The sequence below is a fragment of the Mya arenaria genome, chromosome 12 (assembly GCF_026914265.1).
Source record: "Mya arenaria isolate MELC-2E11 chromosome 12, ASM2691426v1".
Lineage (NCBI taxonomy): Eukaryota > Metazoa > Mollusca > Bivalvia > Myida > Myidae > Mya > Mya arenaria.
This window is the reverse complement of record NC_069133.1, coordinates 68716800-68736232: the sequence shown is the minus strand read 5'-3', so window position 1 is coordinate 68736232 and position 19433 is coordinate 68716800. Positions and strand designations below refer to the sequence as shown.

At 36.7% G+C, this 19433-nt stretch overlaps 2 protein-coding genes across 2 annotated transcripts in view; one reads left to right on the top strand and one right to left on the bottom strand.

Annotated features, from left to right (window-relative positions):
* Positions 1-10004, top strand: part of LOC128210923 (uncharacterized) — a 60920-nt gene extending 50916 nt beyond the window's left edge. The window contains exon 19 of the mRNA XM_052915269.1: positions 6273-10004. Coding sequence (XP_052771229.1) covers positions 6273-6436 — 164 coding nt within the window. The 3' untranslated portion in view covers positions 6437-10004. The remainder of the gene's footprint in view (positions 1-6272) is intronic.
* A 7251-nt stretch (positions 10005-17255) lies between these two features.
* LOC128210343 (uncharacterized) lies at positions 17256-18700 on the bottom strand. The gene is made up of 3 exons (XM_052914631.1): positions 18551-18700; positions 18070-18224; positions 17256-17894 (listed from the first exon to the last, which is right to left on the bottom strand). Exons 1-3 carry the CDS (start codon positions 18606-18608, stop codon positions 17661-17663), a joined length of 447 nt encoding a protein of 148 aa, XP_052770591.1. The 5' UTR covers positions 18609-18700; the 3' UTR covers positions 17256-17660.
* Between the last annotated feature and the right edge of the window lie 733 nt (positions 18701-19433).

The following is a 19433-nucleotide window of genomic DNA, read 5'->3' as shown; positions in this document are numbered from 1 at the left end:
AAGGCCTTAGATATTTGGTATGAAGCATTGTTTATCGGACAACTATTAAGATTGTTCATACTTTAGCCCTGGGGTCAAAATTGGCCACGCCCCGTGTTCATAGGCTTAGGTTTTCAATATTTTTATATAGTCTTATATAATAAAACTTTAAAAATCCTCTTCTCCAAAATATAAGACCTAGAGCTTTCATATTTGGTATATAGTGTTACCTAGTGGACCTACACCAAAGGTATTCAAATTATTGTCCCGGGGTCAAATTGGCCTTGCTCAGGGGTCATTTGTTTTTACATTGTCTTGTCACTTAAACATCTTTTCCTCTGAAAGTAAAGGTCAGAATGACTCCATACTTGATATGTAGCATTCTTACATGGTCCTTTCTCAACTTTGTTCAAATGGTTTTGTTTGGCCTCTTTTAGGGGTCACCAGAGCAAAAAATAGAAAAACCTTTAAACAACTTGATCTTATTAACTGCTTGATGGATCTTCAAGTCTGAAGCATCCTAGCATGGGCCTCTGTCAGGTCTTTTCAAATAATTTTGTTTGGCCCCTTTTAAGGGCCACCAGAGCTAAAATTAGTAAAAAAAACTTAACATTTTCTTCGCATGAACCCCTTGATAGATCTTCAGCAAATTTGGTTTGAAGTGTCCTTGCATGGACCTCTCTTAAATTTGTTCACATAATTTTGTTTGGCCCGGTTGCCATGGCAACCTAAAAGAAAATGTCAACAATTGGTTATAATCATCTTCTTCTCCTAAACCGCTTTGACAATTTTGATGAAACTTCATAGGAATGATCCTTGGTTGGTGCTTTTTCAAAATTGTTCAAAGAAATTAATTCCATGTTGGATTCTGGTTGACATGGCAACCTAAAGGAAAAGTGTCAACAATTGGTTACAATCATCTTCTTCTCCTAAACCGCTTGGACAATTTTGATGAAACTTAATAGGAATGATCCTTGGTTGGTGCTTTTTCAAAATTGTTCAAAAAAATTAATTCCATGCAGAACTCTGGTTGCCATGGCAACCTGAAGGAAAATATAGGCTGTCGTGTCCGCGCTGTGACTTACTCTTATATGAACAGATTTTAAAATGACTTGCCATATGTTTTCGACATACCAAGACAACGTGTCGTGTGCAAGACCCATGTCCCTACCTCTAAGGTGAAAGATACACTAAGTGTTTATTCACAATGGAATGCTGAATATGAGGACATAAAGAGTGTTGGCTGTCATTTAGTATGATTGGTTTTTTTTCTATGCTCAGAGGCAATTTAATATAACTTGCAATATGTATTTGACACATAAAGGCAAGATCAACTTTTTATGTACTTGTTCATAGATCAATGTCACATTGGGGGGCATTTGTCACATACTTTGACAGCTCTTGTTCAATATTCTTTGAGAAACAAGCTATATTAATAACAAAGGTTAAACGTTTTTACTCAGGTGAGCGATTTAGGGCCATCATGGCCCTCTTGTTTCCATTTAATAGCTGTAGCTCAACGAATTTTGAGAAGTAGTCAACGACAATTACGTAATCACGGTTCTTGTACTGCATTAGGTCGATCCCTAACTTCTGCCAAGGTCCCAGTGGGAGTTGGTGCTGTAGTAATGGTTCTTTGCTATTGCTTCTTTTGTACATGTTGCAGATTGTACATTTGGAGCATATTTCTTCAATGTCTGATTTCATCCGTGGCCAGTACACAGACTCAGAAGCTCTAGCTTTTGTCTTTGATATTCCCAGGTGGCTTTCATGTAATTTCTTGAGCATTTCTTGCCTCATACCGGTCGGGATAATAATTCTTTCGTTAAATAATAACATTCCATCAATGATGTGAATTTCATCTTTAATGTTCCAATACGGCTTAAGACAAGCTTGGATACTTTTTATGTGATTTGGCCAGCCTTCATTTACCGTTTTTGTCATTAATTGCAGTTCATCATCATTTTCAGTTTTGTTTTTTATGATTTGCAACTGTTTGTCGTACATCGGATGTTCCGATACGAGCGAATGTATCATTATGTTCATATTGTCCTCAATATCGGTCTCATCTGAGATATTGTCGTTGAGGTGTGCTCTGCTCAGAGTGTCAGCTGCGTACATATCTTTACCAGGTACGAATCTGATGGTAATTGAGTATCTTTGTAGTCTCAACAACATCCTTTGCAGTCTTGGTGGCGCTTTCAGACTGCACGATTACATGTTTTCCATACACGTACTGATGGAACTTTACATCGACGGCGTATAAAATTGCACAAAGTGGCGGCATATAGGTACGTCCCGAAGATTGTTTCCGATCTAATTCTTGAAAACCGTTTGTCCAATCCTCACCAAACTTTAAACACATGTTTGTGACCATAATATCTTGATCAAGTTTGATAGTCATGGAAATCGCTTTAGTCATTTAGGAGTTACGGCCCTTTTTTGCCAAAAATTCCCGAAGATTGTTTCCGATCTAATTCTTGAAAACCGTTGGTCCAATCCTCACCAAACTTTAAACACATGTTTGTGACCATAATATCTTGATCAAGTTCGATAGTCCTGGAAATCGCTTTAGTCATTTAGGAGTTACGGCCCTTTTTTGCCAAAAATACTTCAAAAATATATGTTTCCAATCTAATTCTTGAAAAGTATGTGTCCAATCCTCACCAAACTTTACATACATGATTGTGACCATAATATCTTGTTCAAGTTCGATAGCCATGGAAATCGCTTTTGTCATATAGGAGTTACGGCCCTTTATTTGCAAAAAAAGACTTGAAAAATACGTCCCGAAGATTGTTTCCGATCTAATTCTTGAAAACTATTTGTCCAATCCTCACCAAACTTTTAACACATGTTTGTGACCATAATATCTTGATCAAGTTCGATAGCCATGGAAATCGCCTTAATCATTTAGGAGTTAGGGCCCTCAGATTATCCTGAATAATCATTATGGCTTATTTTCTGTGACAAAAAATCGAAGTGGGGGCATCCGTGTCCTATGGACACATTTCTAGTTATGGCTTTGTTTAGGTCTCTCGGGTCGAGACAAAGACGTAGGGACTTGTCTTTCTTTTCTACGATAACTAGGTTGTTGACCCAGTCAGTCGCCTCATGTACAGGCTGTATAACACCTTTTTCTTCCAACTTATCTAATGTTTCTTTGAGTCTTGGCATCAATGTGAACGGTACATTTCTTGGTGCATTTATCACAGGAGGTACGGTTTTGTCTATTTCAATATGATATTTTCCATCAAACTTCCCTAACCCTGTGAATATGTGTCCATAGTCTCTAATTACCGATTTACTTGTCAGCGGTGAGTTTTCTTTGATTGCATCAATTTTTCGAATAAGATTGAAGTTCTTGCATGCATTTATTCCCAAGATAGTTGTTGCTTTGAATTTGACTACGTAAAAATCAAATGATTGCACTTCGCCATTGTTTAATTCGCACTTTATAGTCGTGGTACCCATTGGGGTAATAGACTGATTGGAAAATGTTCGAAGAGTAATGTTTGTCTTACGTAGCTTTAGTCCAGGTAATTTGTAGAAGAGACTTTGCGGAATAACGTTTCCTTCCGCACCGGTGTCCAGTTTGAATAAAACTGTTGCGTCATCTTCAAATTTTATATTTTCGAACCATCCATTTTTGCTGTTAATTGCCGATATTGTGATTTCACCGGCAAACACATCATTTTCTTGGCTGTCGTCAATTTCATTTACAGACTTTTTGTTGTAAAAGCATTCCGACGTAAAGTGATTTAGCCTCTTGCATGTTTTGCATTTAAAACCATATGCAGGGCAGGCATTAGCCTTATGCTTCCGTCCGCATTTTTTGCAGTCAACTGTGTTTATTTTTCTTGTATGAAATGACGGCCTATAGTTGTTTGGAAGCTGAGGGTGCTTAGGTTTTTGTTGTGTTTTTCTAAATTTGTTTGTTTGAGTCGGTCTTGTTTTTATGACATCTACCTTTTGTTCCTTGTTTATTTCCTGTATTTGCTGCTTACTGCATTCTGCAGCCCGACATAATTCAATCACTCTGTCCAAATCAGGATTTTCACCTTCACGTAATAACAGTTCTTTTAGCCGACTATCACTGATACTAAATATCAACCTGTCTCTTATCATTAAGTCTTTTTGGTCGCCGAACTCACAATTTTTTGCCTTTGTTTTTAATTCTGTAACGAATTCGTCTAGCGTTCTAGAATTCTGTTGAATTGTCCAAAAATTACGTCTCTCAATTAAGGTGTTTTTTCTTGGCTCACAATACGCTCTGAATTTTGACAGCACTTTTTCTAAATCTTCGTTACTTTAGGAGGCGATGCATTCTTTAAGACGTTTAATACCAGACTGATTCATTCATGATATTCTCAGAACAACAAGGTAACGAGAGGTCAAGAGGCATGGACCATAGAGGTCATATACAGTTCACATGACACAACTAATTTCATTAATTTCATTAATAGACTATCAACTTTTATAATTGCCCTCTAACATATTCATTAATTGGATAAGAAACACTTATAGCTATAGTGGATTTAAAATTGGTTATGCAGCCAGTATTCATTGTGTGATTACACAAGTGCTTAATATAAATCGATAAATAATTCTTTTGTCTGATAAGTTATGATTTTATGCATTGAAGCGAGTAAAAATATTCGAATTGCAAGCAATCATTTATCATCTATTCTAATGGTTTTCCAAAAATGATGAAAAAGTTCGAAAATATGGTTACCTTGTTACGAAGTGAAGTTTGCCTTATTGCAGAAAGTGTAACTCTTCTTCTCTTATAATCTTTACACAAGTGTTGTTATCGCCAGATTGTCCAAGAGAGTTCTGGTTAAAATGAAGCCAACGCTGAGAATATATACGTGTCCCATCCCTCCTTCAGACATTCCTGTATTACATTTAATGCAAAAATATGTGGTATTTAAGTAGAATTATTTTAATATTGCAAATAGACAGTTTAAATCATACATGCTTATAATACTTCACAACAAACAAAGTTTGAGGGGATATATAGGAGACCAGTCTGTGGTAGGTTGGTTGGTCTGTCAGTTTGTCCGTCTTTTGCAGTTTTTCTTGTCCAGAGCATAACTTGAAAACTAAGAGACGGAATTTAGTTTAACTTCTTGTGATTGTAAAGCACATTGAAATGAAGTGTAGTGTACAAAAACCATAACTATATATATATTACAGCTAATTACAGAGTGTTTGCCCCTCTGAACTTTTTGTTGTCTGGAGCATAGCTTGAAAACCATTAAATGGAATGTAAATTAACTTCATAGGATGGTAAAGCACAATGAGTGGAAGTGTAGTGTATGAGAACCACAACTCTATATCAGCTTACCATAGAGTTACTGCCCTTTGTTACTTTTTTATTTTTCAGTGCATAACTTCAAAACAATTGAATGGAATTCAGTAAAACTGAATAATACAATGCTAGAACATTATGAGAGGAAGTTTAGTATGCAAGAACCAAAAGATATTTTGGCTTATTACAGATTTATTTTCCTTTTTTACATTTTCTTGTTAGGAGCATAAGTTAAAAACTACTGGATGGAATTTAATTAAACTGCATACAAAGGTATTGCACAATTGGAGGAAGTGCAGTGTAAAAGAAACATAACTCTGTTCATTCGGCAAATGCAGCATTGCTATTCACATATGCATGCAAAGGAACCATAACACTGTGTTTGGTATCTTTGTTCATCTTTGTTCGTAGTTGTCCTCTTCCAAGATTGTTCAAATTATGTCCCTGGAGTCAAAACTGGCCCTGCCTAAGGGGTAACAAGTTTCCCTCAACTTTCTGAAGTGATGATGATAGTGCCTCTGTCCATAACAAACTCCTGTTGTATGTATTTCCGGTATTTTATTAAAAGACACACTCAAAAAAGACTTGAAAAGTAACATTTTACAATTTGCACTTGCTTTTCTGAATTTGTACACAGGGTTCTCAATAAGTTTCAGTTGAACCGTCTCAAATAATAAAGTAACCAACCAGCTTCTACTTATTCTACTGAAAATTCATTTAGTTTTCCAAATTTGAACCAGCCCTATTGCCATTTGAACCGTCCATTTTGGCCGGCAGCCGGTTCTTATTGAGAACACTGTGTACATACACTGTTTCCAATGAAAGCATTGTATTACAGATAGGTAAGACACTCAAGTCTAAGAACCTTTATTAGGCTTAAGGTAACAGTAACTTGTTTCTTTATTCATGAATATTAACAAATTGTTGACAAAAAATATTTGCTTTAATAAACCTTCAAATGATTTGTCTGTTCATATAGGTGTACCATACAGTGAACACAGCAGCTATTTGGAGATGAAGAGGTTTGTGCAGTATGTGCAACCAGACAAGATTCTGCCCACTGTCAATAATGGCAACGTGCACAGTCGGCGGAATATGGAGGTCATCTTTCAAGCTTGGCGGGAAGAAAGTGTTGATTTGTAGTGTGTGCAAGTTCGTTTTGGACAAAACACATTAGCAATGATTAGGTGTATGATAGGGAGTCAGATAATCAAAATATAGTGATTGACTTTTTTCAAGCAGTTTCTCTACATGAAGCAGTATGTTCCTGACAATTTTCTAAAGTGAGTTAGTGAAAAAATAGAATGAACTGCAGCAGTTAAAGACTGCACCTCAATTAGCTCGTTTCAGGATAAAAAAACAATGCCTGTATGATATTGAATTCTCTGGAAGGTGTGCTGTATTTACACTATTAAATATAAAAGATGTTATTGATGTTCATTCAATAAAGAGTTAATACGAATTTGTAAAAGGAATGTACTATCTTAGTGTTGTTTCAGGAGTTTGGTCAAAGCCAAACTGTGATGATAACATATAATTATTGGTAATTGAAGTTATTTTCATAATATGTTCAAGCTGATAATTGTATTTATAAAAGGGGAGGATGATTTTGCCAAAACAATACCTTCATTTTGCTAAAAACTAATAAATAAACCTCTATAAAAGTGAGATGAATCAGCTGAAAAATGAATTAATGATATTTAATAATTTTATTGCATATAAACAAGTTTGCGTCACACATTCAAATGCAAATATTTCAGCATATATATATATACAAAAGGGTCGGGCCACAAGTTATTACAACGCCCTCCATGTTTTGTCAGACTAATATCAACAAAGAACTGGTATAACAAATTATAAGTTATCACTATGATAAACCTGTTTTGTTTAGAACATTCTGGTGTAAACTAAGTACTGTGAATTAATTTGTATTCGTGGGCTTGAAATTTTGTGGTTTTTCAAAAAAAGACTATTTCGTGGGTGGAGTACTTAAATTTGTGTATTCTCAAAAAGATTTTTCAACCAATATGAATTGTAACTAGCATTTTGACCAGTCTGCAGAAAAAGTTGACTTAAATATGAGGGTAACATATTGTTTTTCTCCTTATAAACCAAAATTTTTAATTGAGAACTTTCCCGCCAACTCCATTCTGTTTAATTTAAGCTGAAAATTGAATGTTTTGTAGAGAAGACATGTTCATTGTTTTATATTATTTTCACAGACTATGGTGTATAGTTTCAATGACTGTTTTCCATAATTGATTAACATGTATTATTTTGGAACGAAATGGCATTTGTAGTAACAACGTTGCATTTTTGGTACTTATGTGTTCTTTTGATTTACATTGTAAAATAGTGGTTTGTAAGTTAATCTTGTTGTTACTTTTACACCATGCAGCGTACTAACAGTTAGTCAAGATTATCATGTAATAACATGTTATTTGCTCAAGTCAAGAACAGTATTTTATATAATCTCTCATAAAAAGCTACAAATGAGACAGTTTTAACACAACAAGAACAAGTTGTAAAATGAAACTGGTATAACAGGTGTTTTACTTATATGTATGAAAAGTTCTTTGCGCCACATGCCTAGATTAGGTGTTTATCTTTCAGAACAGGTACTTTTTATGAAATATACACTCTCTTAGGATGATGTGGCCCAAATGTGATGAGTTTCTAAGCATCGCAGTCTAATAGATTTGATTTGACTGGAGCATTATGAGTAAAGAAGAGTCTAAAAAACAGTGTGTTTCTTTTCAAGGTGAAATATTGGTTATAACAATGGTATTTGTAAGTAAGCATTCGCAGCTATCAACATTCATAAGAACAGACAGCAAACGTATGCCTTTGTTTGTTTTTATACCCCAACAAACAAAGTTACACAAGGTATATTGGAGTTGCAACAAGTTAAGCCAATATGATTTATGCTTGTTAGCTGTCCATTACTTGACAATAGATATCATTATATCTTTAGCAAATGTGCTAGTAGACAAAACATTTTTGTTGGAATTGTTTTTATTAAGCACAAAAGACAATGTTACATGATGGTGCTACTGGTACAGTGTTCTACTGTTCTCATGCTGTGTTATGTTGTTATACAATGTTACATTAGTATATGAATCTGAATATTAGTTTTGAAGGAAGCAAATGTTACATTAGTATATGAATCTGAATATTAGTTTTGAAGGAAGCAAATGTTACATTAGTATATGAATCTGAATATTAGTTTTGAAGGAAGCAAATGTTACATTAGTATATGAATCTGAATATTAGTTTTGAAGGAAGCAAATGCTACATTAGTATATGAATCTGAATATTAGTTTTGAAGGAAGCAAATGTTACATTAGTATATGAATCTGAATATTAGTTTTGAAGGAAGCAAATGTTACATTAGTATATGAATCTGAATATTAGTTTTGAAGGAAGCAAATGTTACATTAGTATATGAATCTGAATATTAGTTTTGAAGGAAGCAAATGTTACATTAGTATATGAATCTGAATATTAGTTTTGAAGGAAGCAAATGTTACATTAGTATATGAATCTGAATATTAGTTTTGAAGGAAGCAAATGTTACATTAGTATATGAATCTGAATATTAGTTTTGAAGGAAGCAAATGTTACATTAGTATATGAATCTGAATATTAGATTTGAAGGAAGCAAATGTTACATTAGTATATGAATCTGAATATTAGATTTGAAGGAAGCAAATGTTACATTAGTATATGAATCTGAATATTAGATTTGAAGGAAGCAAATGTTACATTAGTATATGAATCTGAATATTAGATTTGAAGGAAGCAAATGTTACATTAGTATATGAATCTGAATATTAGATTTGAAGGAAGCAAATGTTACATTAGTATATGAATCTGAATATTAGATTTGAAGGAAGCATGCATGTTCATTTCTTGATGATGTATTGTTAACTTACATAATGTATTGTACTTTACATGTGCTTGTATATTAAGCATGTATCTTCATAGAATTTTTGTTCCTGGAGCGATATTCATAAAACATGTTAAGTCATTACATAACTTCAGTCATTTTCTTATGTTAAGTATCTTACTTACCATATGATAAATTCACTTCATAAAATCTTAAATACTTTATTTTCATCGATTTGATTAAAAATACATACCTTTATGTAAATAAAACATTTATACTTTAATTTTAATTTGACTACAAATTTTTGATAAATTGGCTTTAGTTAAGAAATAACTTAAGAAGTTTAATGAATACCGCTCCAGGCTTAAGTGTAAATGTAAATGAAACAAAGTACAAAAACATACAGTTAAAATTATCTCAGCAACATGAGTATTATACATAATGATAATGTATGTTTTGTTTACATGTATATACATACTTTTAAAGTATTTTAAAGATATTTGTACATACCATTTACACTATATGTTTTTTAGCTCTACTGGCCAAAGGTATAAAAAAATGCTATTGTGTAAACAATTGGTTGTGAACACGATACAGTCTTCATTTTTGATTGTATCTCGATGAAACTTGTACAGTATTTAGATATCCATTAGAGCTCGGTTCCTTTCGGAAACCAGCCAGATCAGCCCATGCATGCCTGGATTATGGGTCTTGAAAGTATAAAAAATGCTATTTTAAGCTAAGTCTATTTTTAGCCAAGTCTACATGAGCGAAGTCTATTTTTAGCCAAGTTTACACAATTGCTTGTGAAGGTTTGTTCAAATTATGCCCCCCCCCCCCCCCCCCCCCCCCACGAAGATTGTCCCGCAAGGGACCAGTGCGGCAAATGCAAACAACCTCTGTGACATTGACGAAGGCCCAGGGAAGAGTTCTCTTTTCTTTGTAAGGGACTCCCCCCCCCCCCCCCCCTTGAATTGGGAAATGTTAAAAACCTTTTTGTCTGAAACCACTATGCAAATCCTTGCTATTTTGAACAAGGCTTTATTTTGTGGTCCACTACCATGGTTGTTCAAATTATGCCACTTGGGTCAAATCTTGCACTGCCCTGGGTGTCACTATTTTCCTAGAGACTTATTTAAGAAATGTTTTTAAAATCTTCTTGTTTCACCCATACCTTTGTTTTTTGTTGTGGAGCATCATATGATGCAATTGAAAACATTTGAAATAATGCCCCTTGGGCAAAAGCTGGCCCCACCCCTTTTGACTTACTTATTAATTTTTAAAGCTACAGTAATGAAATTTTGACCATGTGAACAGTTTTGCAAACAAGCATTAATGTTGTCCTCGGATGTCCTTGACTTTTACCTTTGAGCGACTTTTTATTTTTAAAGCTACAGAAATGAAATTTTGACGATGGGTACAGTTTTGAAAGCAAATATTTTTTACCCTCAGATTACCTTTATTTGTCACATATTAAAATAGTTCATGCGACTAATCTGCTTACAACACCTCCTGTCCTCAGATGTTTAACGTGCAGCGTTTTCAGCTAACCCTATATTTGTTGCCTATTACTCAAACGTACATGCTCTGGATTGAAAATGACCACAAGAGCCATGCCAGTAGAGCATAGGCCCTTTTGGGCCTCTTGTTTAGTTTGAATAGTTGTTAGAGAAAGCTCTGCTTCTGCCAGCATATGTGCTAATCATAACTATCATAACATGCCATATTAAGGTGAATATCACATCTAAGTCATCCTTATAAATTTACAAGACAGAACAGTGTTAATGAATCTATAGACAAAAACTAACAGCTCAGAATGTTTAAAGTTAAGCGTTGTCCTCAAGACTGGATACTCAATGCCTTCTATGGGGAAATCTGTGGACATCATAGATTAGAAATTGATGTGATGATACTGGTGGAATATAGCACCATGTCAGTATTTAAATGCTAGACAGATTTTCTCATTCTTATTTTATCTCTGTATTTATACTACAGTTTTAGTTTCAATTTCATACTTGTCATTTTAATGGTGTAGGGTATATATGTTTATAATGTATAACAATTTATATCATGTAATGATATTGAATCTTGAATATTAATGCCAGATATGTCAGTGGTAAAAAATAACCCTGCACTGGTGAAATACCAACTCATATACGGCTTGTTCATACTCTGGATAATGTAATCTGAGTTTCTGAGACTCGAGTTTCTGACTCAGGCTCGGAAAACTGAATTCTTAAAAGTTTCAAAATATCTATACCCTGTAATATTAATAATTTTGATAAAAGATGTGCGCCTGATAAGATGTGTGCCTGATAAGATGTGTGCCTGATAAGATGTGTGCCTGATAAGATGTGTGCCTGATAAGATGTGTGCCTGATAAGATGTGTGCCTGATAAGATGTGTGCCTGATAAGATGTGCGCCTGATAAGATGTGTGCCTGATAAGATGTGTGCCTGATAAGATGTGTGCCTGATAAGATGTGTGCCTGATAAGATGTGTGCCTGATTGTAGAACAGGTTATTTGTAATAGATACAGCACGTTTGACCATTTTTGCTCTTGTTATAGCAATTTTACAACTAAAACAAAATTTTGCTTTGCTGAATACAGGCCCAAGGCTAGTTAAAGACTTTGATGCCAGGCTTGTTTATTCAAAAATCTAATTTTGATGTCTGATATGTAATGTATGCTCAAGGCATGATATTTTGTTGGGAAGGACTCAGGTGTTAAAACAGGTCTGATTTTGTGTGATCACAAAAAGCATAAGCAAGGCAGAAGCAATATCAGGTTAAGCATATAAGGTAAACATACTCCTATAATTTCATGACACCTGTATAGCATTATGTACTCCAGAGCTTGCGCCTTTGCGTGACAACAAATAAACATTTAAGAGGGCACTAAAGCAGGCAGCATATTTTATTGGTGGAATTATTATTTTCAATTATATGGCGGAGTTGCCTTTATAAATATCACAATACCCCATAAAAGTGTGTTCAAGTTTTTTTAAGAAATTTATACATGTATATATATATATATATATATATTTATATTTGCATTTTCACATTTGATTATATATGTATACTTATTTTGTGTGTAACACTTGAACATTGATGGATACAGTAGAGAGTTAGGCAGCATATATTTATTTGTGGAAACTATATTGTGGTTTATGCAAAATGTACAGCAACCCTTTACGGTTATGTTGCTATGGCCAGAACAAACTGACATTTTTTCATATCAACCGACATTTTTTTCAGATAATTCTGAATAAAACCGCTTTTGTTTTTTCAAAATATATGAGTAAAAGAATCACAATTTTGCTTCATATAATGCTAAAATGTCATTTTGTTTCTCTAATGATTTTGGGATTACATCAATTATTAAAAATCATACTTTATTAAGGGCTCTTCCTTAAATTTCTCGAGACTGGGAAAGTATTTAAGATCTTCATTCTAAATACAATTTGTAATAAATATATCGGAAAATCTAATTTCTATCTTGTCTTCAATCCATTTTTAACAAGTTCATCGATCAAAAAATGAAATGAAGTCACCCTATCACATAATATGGCATTATAAAAACATTATGCAACCACACAAGTGTTTTTAGAATTGTTTGCATTTTCTCTGTGTTATCATTTACTTGTTCTTGTTGATAAAAAGGAAATTTATTTGCACAAATAAAACTGTATTCTCAAGAAAATCTTCATACTTACTCCCAAATGTGTCACCTTTGTGTGTTCCCATTTTACCAAGTCCCAAGAGTGTCAACTACTCTATTCCCATTTAACCAAGTCTTAGGTGTTAAATCTGTGTGTTCGCACTTGACCTATTCGGAGTGTGTCACCTTCGTTTGTTCCCATTTTATCAAGTCCAAAGTGTGTCACCTTTGTGTGTTCCAACTTTACCAAGTCCCGAGTGTGTTACCTTTGTGTGTTCCCACTTGACCAGTCCCAGGTGTGTCACCTTTGTGTGTTCCAACTTTCACAAGTCCCAGGTGTCACCTTTGTGTGTTCCCACTTGACCAGTCCCAGGTGTCAACTTCCTGTGTTCCCACTTTACAAAGTCCCAGGTGAGTCACCTACGTGTGTGGCCACTTTACCCAGTCCCTGGTGTGCCACCTACGTATGTTCCCACTTTATCAAGTCCCAGGTGTGTCACCTACGTAAGTTCCCACTTTACCCAGTCCCTGGTGTGCTACCTACGTGTGTTCCCTCTTTACCCAGTCCAGGTGTGTCACATACGTGTGTTCCCACTTTACCAAGTCCCAGGTGTGTCACCTACGTATGTTCCCACTTTACCCAGTCCCAGGTGTGTCATTTACGTGTGTTCCTTATTTACCCAGTTCCAGGTGTCACTTACGTGTATTCCCACTTTACCCAGTCCCAGGTGTGTCACCTACGTGTGTTCCCTTTTTACCCAGTCCCAGGTGTGTCACCTACGTTTGTTCCCACTTTACCCAGTCCCAGGTTTGACACCTACGTGTGTTCCCACTTTACCCAGTCCCAGGTGTGTCACCTTCGTGTGTTCCCACATTACCAAGTCCCAGGTGTGCCACCTACGTATGTTCCCACTTGACCCAGTCCCTGGTGTGCCACCTACGTTTGTTCCCACTTGACCCAGTCCCAGGTTTGCCACCTACGTATGTTCCCTTTTTACCCAGTCCAAGGTGTGTCACCTACGTTTGTTCCCTCTTTACCCAGTCCCAGGTTTGCCACCTACGTGTGTTCCCACTTTTCCCAGTCCCAGGTGTGTCACCTTCGTGTGTTCCCACTTTACCAAATCAAAGGTGTGTCACCTTCGTGTGTTACAACTTTACCCAGTACCAGGTGTGTCACCTTCGTGTGTTCCCACTTTAACCAGTCCCAGGTGTGTCACCTTCGTGTGTTCCCACTTTATCAAGTCCAAGGTGTGTCACCTTCGTGTGTTCCCACTTTACCAAGTCCCAGGTGTGCCACCTACGTTTGTTCCCAATAGACCCAGTCCCAGGTGTGCCACCTACGTATGTTCCCTTTTTACCAAGTTCCATGTGTGTCACCTTTGTGTGTTCCCACTTTACCCAGTCCCAGGTTTCCCACCTACGTATGTTTCCTCTTTACCAATTGCCAGGTGTCACCTTTGTGTATTCCCACTTGACCAGTCCCAGGTGTCACCTTTGTGTATTCCCACTAAACCAATCCCAGGTGTGTCCCCTTCAATTGTTCCCACTTTACCAAGTCCGGGTGTGTCACCTTCGTGTGTTCCCCCTTTATAAAGTCCGGCCTTGTAACTTTCATGTGTTCCCACTTAACCAAGTCCAGGTGTGTCACTTTCATGTGTTCCCTCTTTACAAAGTCCAAAATGTGTTACCTCCACGTGATCCCACTTTACCAAGTCTCAGGAGTGTCACCTTTGTGTTTTCCCACTTTACCAAGTCCCGGTTGGGTCACCTTTGTGTATTCCCAGTTTACCAAGTCCAAAGTGTGTAACCTTCACGTGTACCCACTTTGCCAAGTCCAAAGTGTATCAACTACTCTATTCCCATTTAACCAAGTCTTAGGTGTTAAACCTGTGTGTTCGCACTTGACCTATTCGGGGTGTGTCACCTTCGTTTTCTTCCAATTTCATCAAGTCCAAAGTGTGTTACCTTTGTGTGTTCCAACTTTACCAAGTCCCAGATGTCACCTACGTTTGTTCCCACTTTACCCAGTCCTAGGTGTGTCACCGTTGTGTGTTCCAACTTTACCAAGTCCCAGGTGTCACCTTTGTGTGTTCCCACTTGACCAGTCCCTGGTGTCACCTTTGTGTATTCCCACTAAACCAATCCCAGGTGTGCCCCCTGAATGTGTTCCCACTTTACCAAGTCCGGGTGTGTCACCTTCGTGTGTTCTCCCTTTATAAAGTTCGGCCTTGTAACCTTCGTGTGTTCCCACTTGACCAAGTCCCGGGAGTGTCATCTTTATGTGTTCCCTCTTTACAAAGTCAAAAGAGTGTCACCTTCACGTGTTCCCACTTTACCAAGTCCCGGGAGTGTCACCTTCGTGATTTCCCACTTTACTAAGTCCCAGTTGGGTCACCTTCGAGTGTTCCCACTTTACCAAGTCCAAAGTGTGTAACCTTCATGTGTACCCACTTTGCCAAGTCCAAAGTGTGTCACTTTCACGTGTTCCCACTTTACCAAGTCAAAAGTGTGTCACCCTCATGTGTTTCCACTTTATCAAGTCAAAAGTGTGTCATCCTCATGTGTTTCCACTTTACCAAGTATCAGCTGTGTCACCTTCATGTGTTCCCACTGTACCAAGTCCGGGATGTATCTCCTTCGTGTGTTCCCACTTTACCAAATTCAAAGTGTGTCACCTTCGTGTGTTTCCACTTTACCAAGTCCCGAGTGTGTTACCTTCGTGTGTTCCCACTTTACCAAGTCCCGAGTGTGTTACCTTTGTGTGTTCCCACTTTACCAAGTCCCGAGTTTGTTACCCTCGTGTGTTTCGTCACCTTCGTGTGTTCCCACTTTACCAAGTCCCAAATGTGTTACCTTTGTGTGTTTCGTCATCTTCGTGTGTTCCCACTTTACCAAGTCCAAAGTGTGTCACCTTCGTGTGTTCCCACCTTACCAAGTCTCAGGTGTGTTACCTTCGTGTGTTCCCACTTTACCAAGTACAAGGGGTGTCAGCTTCGTGTGTTCTCGCTTTACCAAGTTCCGAGTGTGTTACCTTCGTGTGTTTCGTCACCTTCGTGTGTTCCCACTTTACCAAGTACAAAGTGTGTCACCTTCGTGTGTTCCCACTTTACCAAGTCTCAGGTATGTTACCTTCGTGTGTTCCAACTTTACCAAGTACAAGGGGTGTCACCTTCGTGTGTTCCCACTGTACCAAGTCCCAGGTGTATCACCTTCGTGTGTTCCCACTTTACCAAGTACAAGGGGTGTCACCTTCGTGTGTTCCCACTTTACCCAGTCCCGGGTGTGTCACCTTCGTGTGTTTCCACTTTACCCAGTCCCGGGTGTGTCACCTACATGAGTTCCCACTTTACCAAGCTCATAATATTGCTGTCGAAATAGTGGTCGGAGTTGTACAAGTGTTTCAAACAAAGGAGTTAATCAGGGATGGTGATTATAAATTGCTATATGTATACTGACCTGAAAAGTTTGCGTTTTAGATATAAAGAAATGACAACAGGTTTGTTTTTTCTCAGGGCTCAAATATTTTGAATTAAGTTTTTATTATGGTCCATCGCTTTAATATAGCCCCGGTTCGGATACAGTTAATTCCATCACATATTCTGTTGGCCCAAATTGTTATTACTGCCATAACGGTGTTTTGCGTGTCCTTTTGATAGAATACAAGATTGAAATGATAAAAAAACTAAACTAGATGTAAGCCAAAGCGCGGAAAATAATATGTTTATAGTTTATACACTATATTGCAAAACACAAAGGAACAAAATTACATGCAAATACTGCAGTAAAGTTTCATTCATAACCGGCCTGATGTTTTGGAGATGAAGCGCGTACAATAATCTCTGTACACTAAACTTAAAAAATCACAAGAAAGTTCGTATCCATAACAATACTCTTACGTACAAAAATGCATGTATATGTACATGCGTACATGTTTAAAAACAGTACACCTGAAATGTCATTCTGTTTTCAAATGCTTTTGCCGGCTCAAGTTTAAAAACAGTACACCTGAAATGTCATTCTGTTTTCAAATGCTTTTGCCGGCTCAAGTAGGTAAAGCTTTGTTTTATATTTAAGAATGTGTTTGATTCTAATTGTTTTTTAAGTGACACTCGTATTTTTAATCGATACAAACACATGTATGACAAAAATATATTTTTAGTGAAAGACCTTTAACTCCTTACTAAATAATAGATTTATGGAAAATACTAATTACTGATAACAATATTGTAACCGTGTATTTAATAGCTGAAAATGCTAAATATTAAATGATTGGTGAGTGCTAAAAGATTTACTGTGATCTACTATCGTATCATAAGGTAGAAATACCGTGTTTTCTTCATCTTTCTTCCAAATTAAACTCGGTATCCTTCATAAGAACAATAATTGTTTTCGACATTCATTCATCCCTTTTGGTATATTTAAACATTTGTATTAATTGTGTTAAAATTTATTTATCAGTAAGAGTGCATCTTCAATGGTTTGGCGCATGTGAGTTTGGTTAGTGGTCACCAAGCCGGACAAGTGAGTTTTCTCTGGGTACTCCGGTTTCCCCCACAACATAAGACCCCACACTCGCGCAACATCGTACCAACGAGCGTGACTTAGTATAAGCTATCATAGCTTTCTTCACAATCGTAGTAAAATATATATATAAATGTTTAAATGTAAATAATGTCATCGACGAAAACAAAATCACTTCCACTACCTCACTAGGATATGCTAATAAAACATGTGGCGGTACTTCCGCTAGTCCATTCACTCGCGAAGCCACATTGTTAATACCAACTAACGAACACTTAACAACCGGGTTATATTATTCAGAATAAGGCCAATAATGAAATAAACAACAACGTCCCGCCGACACATATTCCACCTTGATGTCCTGATAAGCCTGTGGCAGTGTTGCCAGTGTTACATCCACTGGCGAGGCAGCAGGAGGTGCACTTGTAGCGGGTGAGGCCGAAGCCCGAGGGGTGACACCCGTGCCAGCACTCGTTCGTACAACCCCTCGATATAGAAACCGTCATCTGATTGTATGTCGTTCTCTCTACCTAAACAAGAACAAAACCAAAATGAGACTTACGTAGAAAATAAAAAATCCGTAAGTTATTTAAATTTTGGTCCGTCAAGGAGTTGTGAAAGTGAATAAATAAGAAAGTGTAAACCCAAACGTCCATTGATATAAGTTGTCACCGCGAGTGCTGACTGCTTATCGTTGTGACAAACCTTGCAGTATCTATCGGTGTCGAGGCATGGGCGGAGCGGCGTGACTTCCGGGTAGTACTGACACTCCGTGTAGGGCGTCCAGATCTTCTTGAACGATTCTGAACAATCGTGGCACGAGAGGTTCGAGCTTGCTGCCGCCACCGCGGTGAAGTGGGCTAGAGGTCAAAGAGGAATGAAGCAATGCAATGCTCATTGTATTGACATATTTTCTAAACTTATTTCCTGAGATGGTCATAGAGATGCAAAGTTAAGATAATGAATTAAATGTCTGAAGTTTATTTGTGGACTAAAATCGGAGAAATATCGACAGTATTTCATTTTCTTTAAAATAATATACAAAACATATTGTTTGAACTGCGAACACTGTGAAATGTAACAACAAACAACTATATCCGTAAGTAAACGCACGATTCTAGAAGGCTTATAATAAATCTTAACGCGCGCATAAGACATCATTTTATAACTATGAGTTTCAACTAACCTAGATCATGAAGGAGACCAGCTGCCACTAATAAACGCAATGTTATCCACATCCACATTGCCGCTGTGGCATATTTTGAGAATCACAAAATAACAGATAATTTAGAAATAAAACTTCATATTGTATTGACAGAACGTTTTTCTATTAAGATACCCACACTCCAAATGGCGATCCACTCTGACGAATATGATACGCGTTTGTATTATCATTCACTATGATATTAGTGACAGTTTGTGGATATTTGAATAAAAATAATAAACCAGGACGGTTTTTCTCTAGCCGTTAGCACCACCAGACCATTTCTCTCATCTGGTACGAAGTAAAAAGGTGTTTTTGAAAGTTTTTGGACTAAATAACTTCAAATCATTTAGTTATCTTGATCACCGCCATTTTAATACTTCTTCGTGTAAAAGTGTGTGTTTACTGTTTGTTGTCTTTTAATGTTGTGTGTTTACAGTTGTTATCTTTTGATGTTGTGTGTCTACTGTTTGTTGTTTTTTGATGTTGTATGTTTACTGTTTGTTGTCGTGTGATGTTGTATGTTTACTGTTTGTTGTCTTTAAATGTTGTGTGTTTACTGTTTGTTGTCTTTCGATGTTGTGTGTCTACTGTTTGTTAATTTTTGATGTTGTGTGTTTATTGTTTGTTGTCGTGTGATGTTGTATGTTTACTGTTTGTTGTCGTGTGATGTTGTATGTCAAGTGTTTGTGGTCGTATTATGTTGTGTGTTTAGTGTTTGTGGTCGTGTTATGTTGTATGTTTAGTGTTTGTGGTCGTGTTATGTTGTATGTTTAGTGTTTGTTGTCGTGTGATGTTGTATGTTTAGTGTTTTTGGTCGTGTTATGTTGTGTTTTTAGTGTTTGTGGTCGTGTTATGTTGTGTG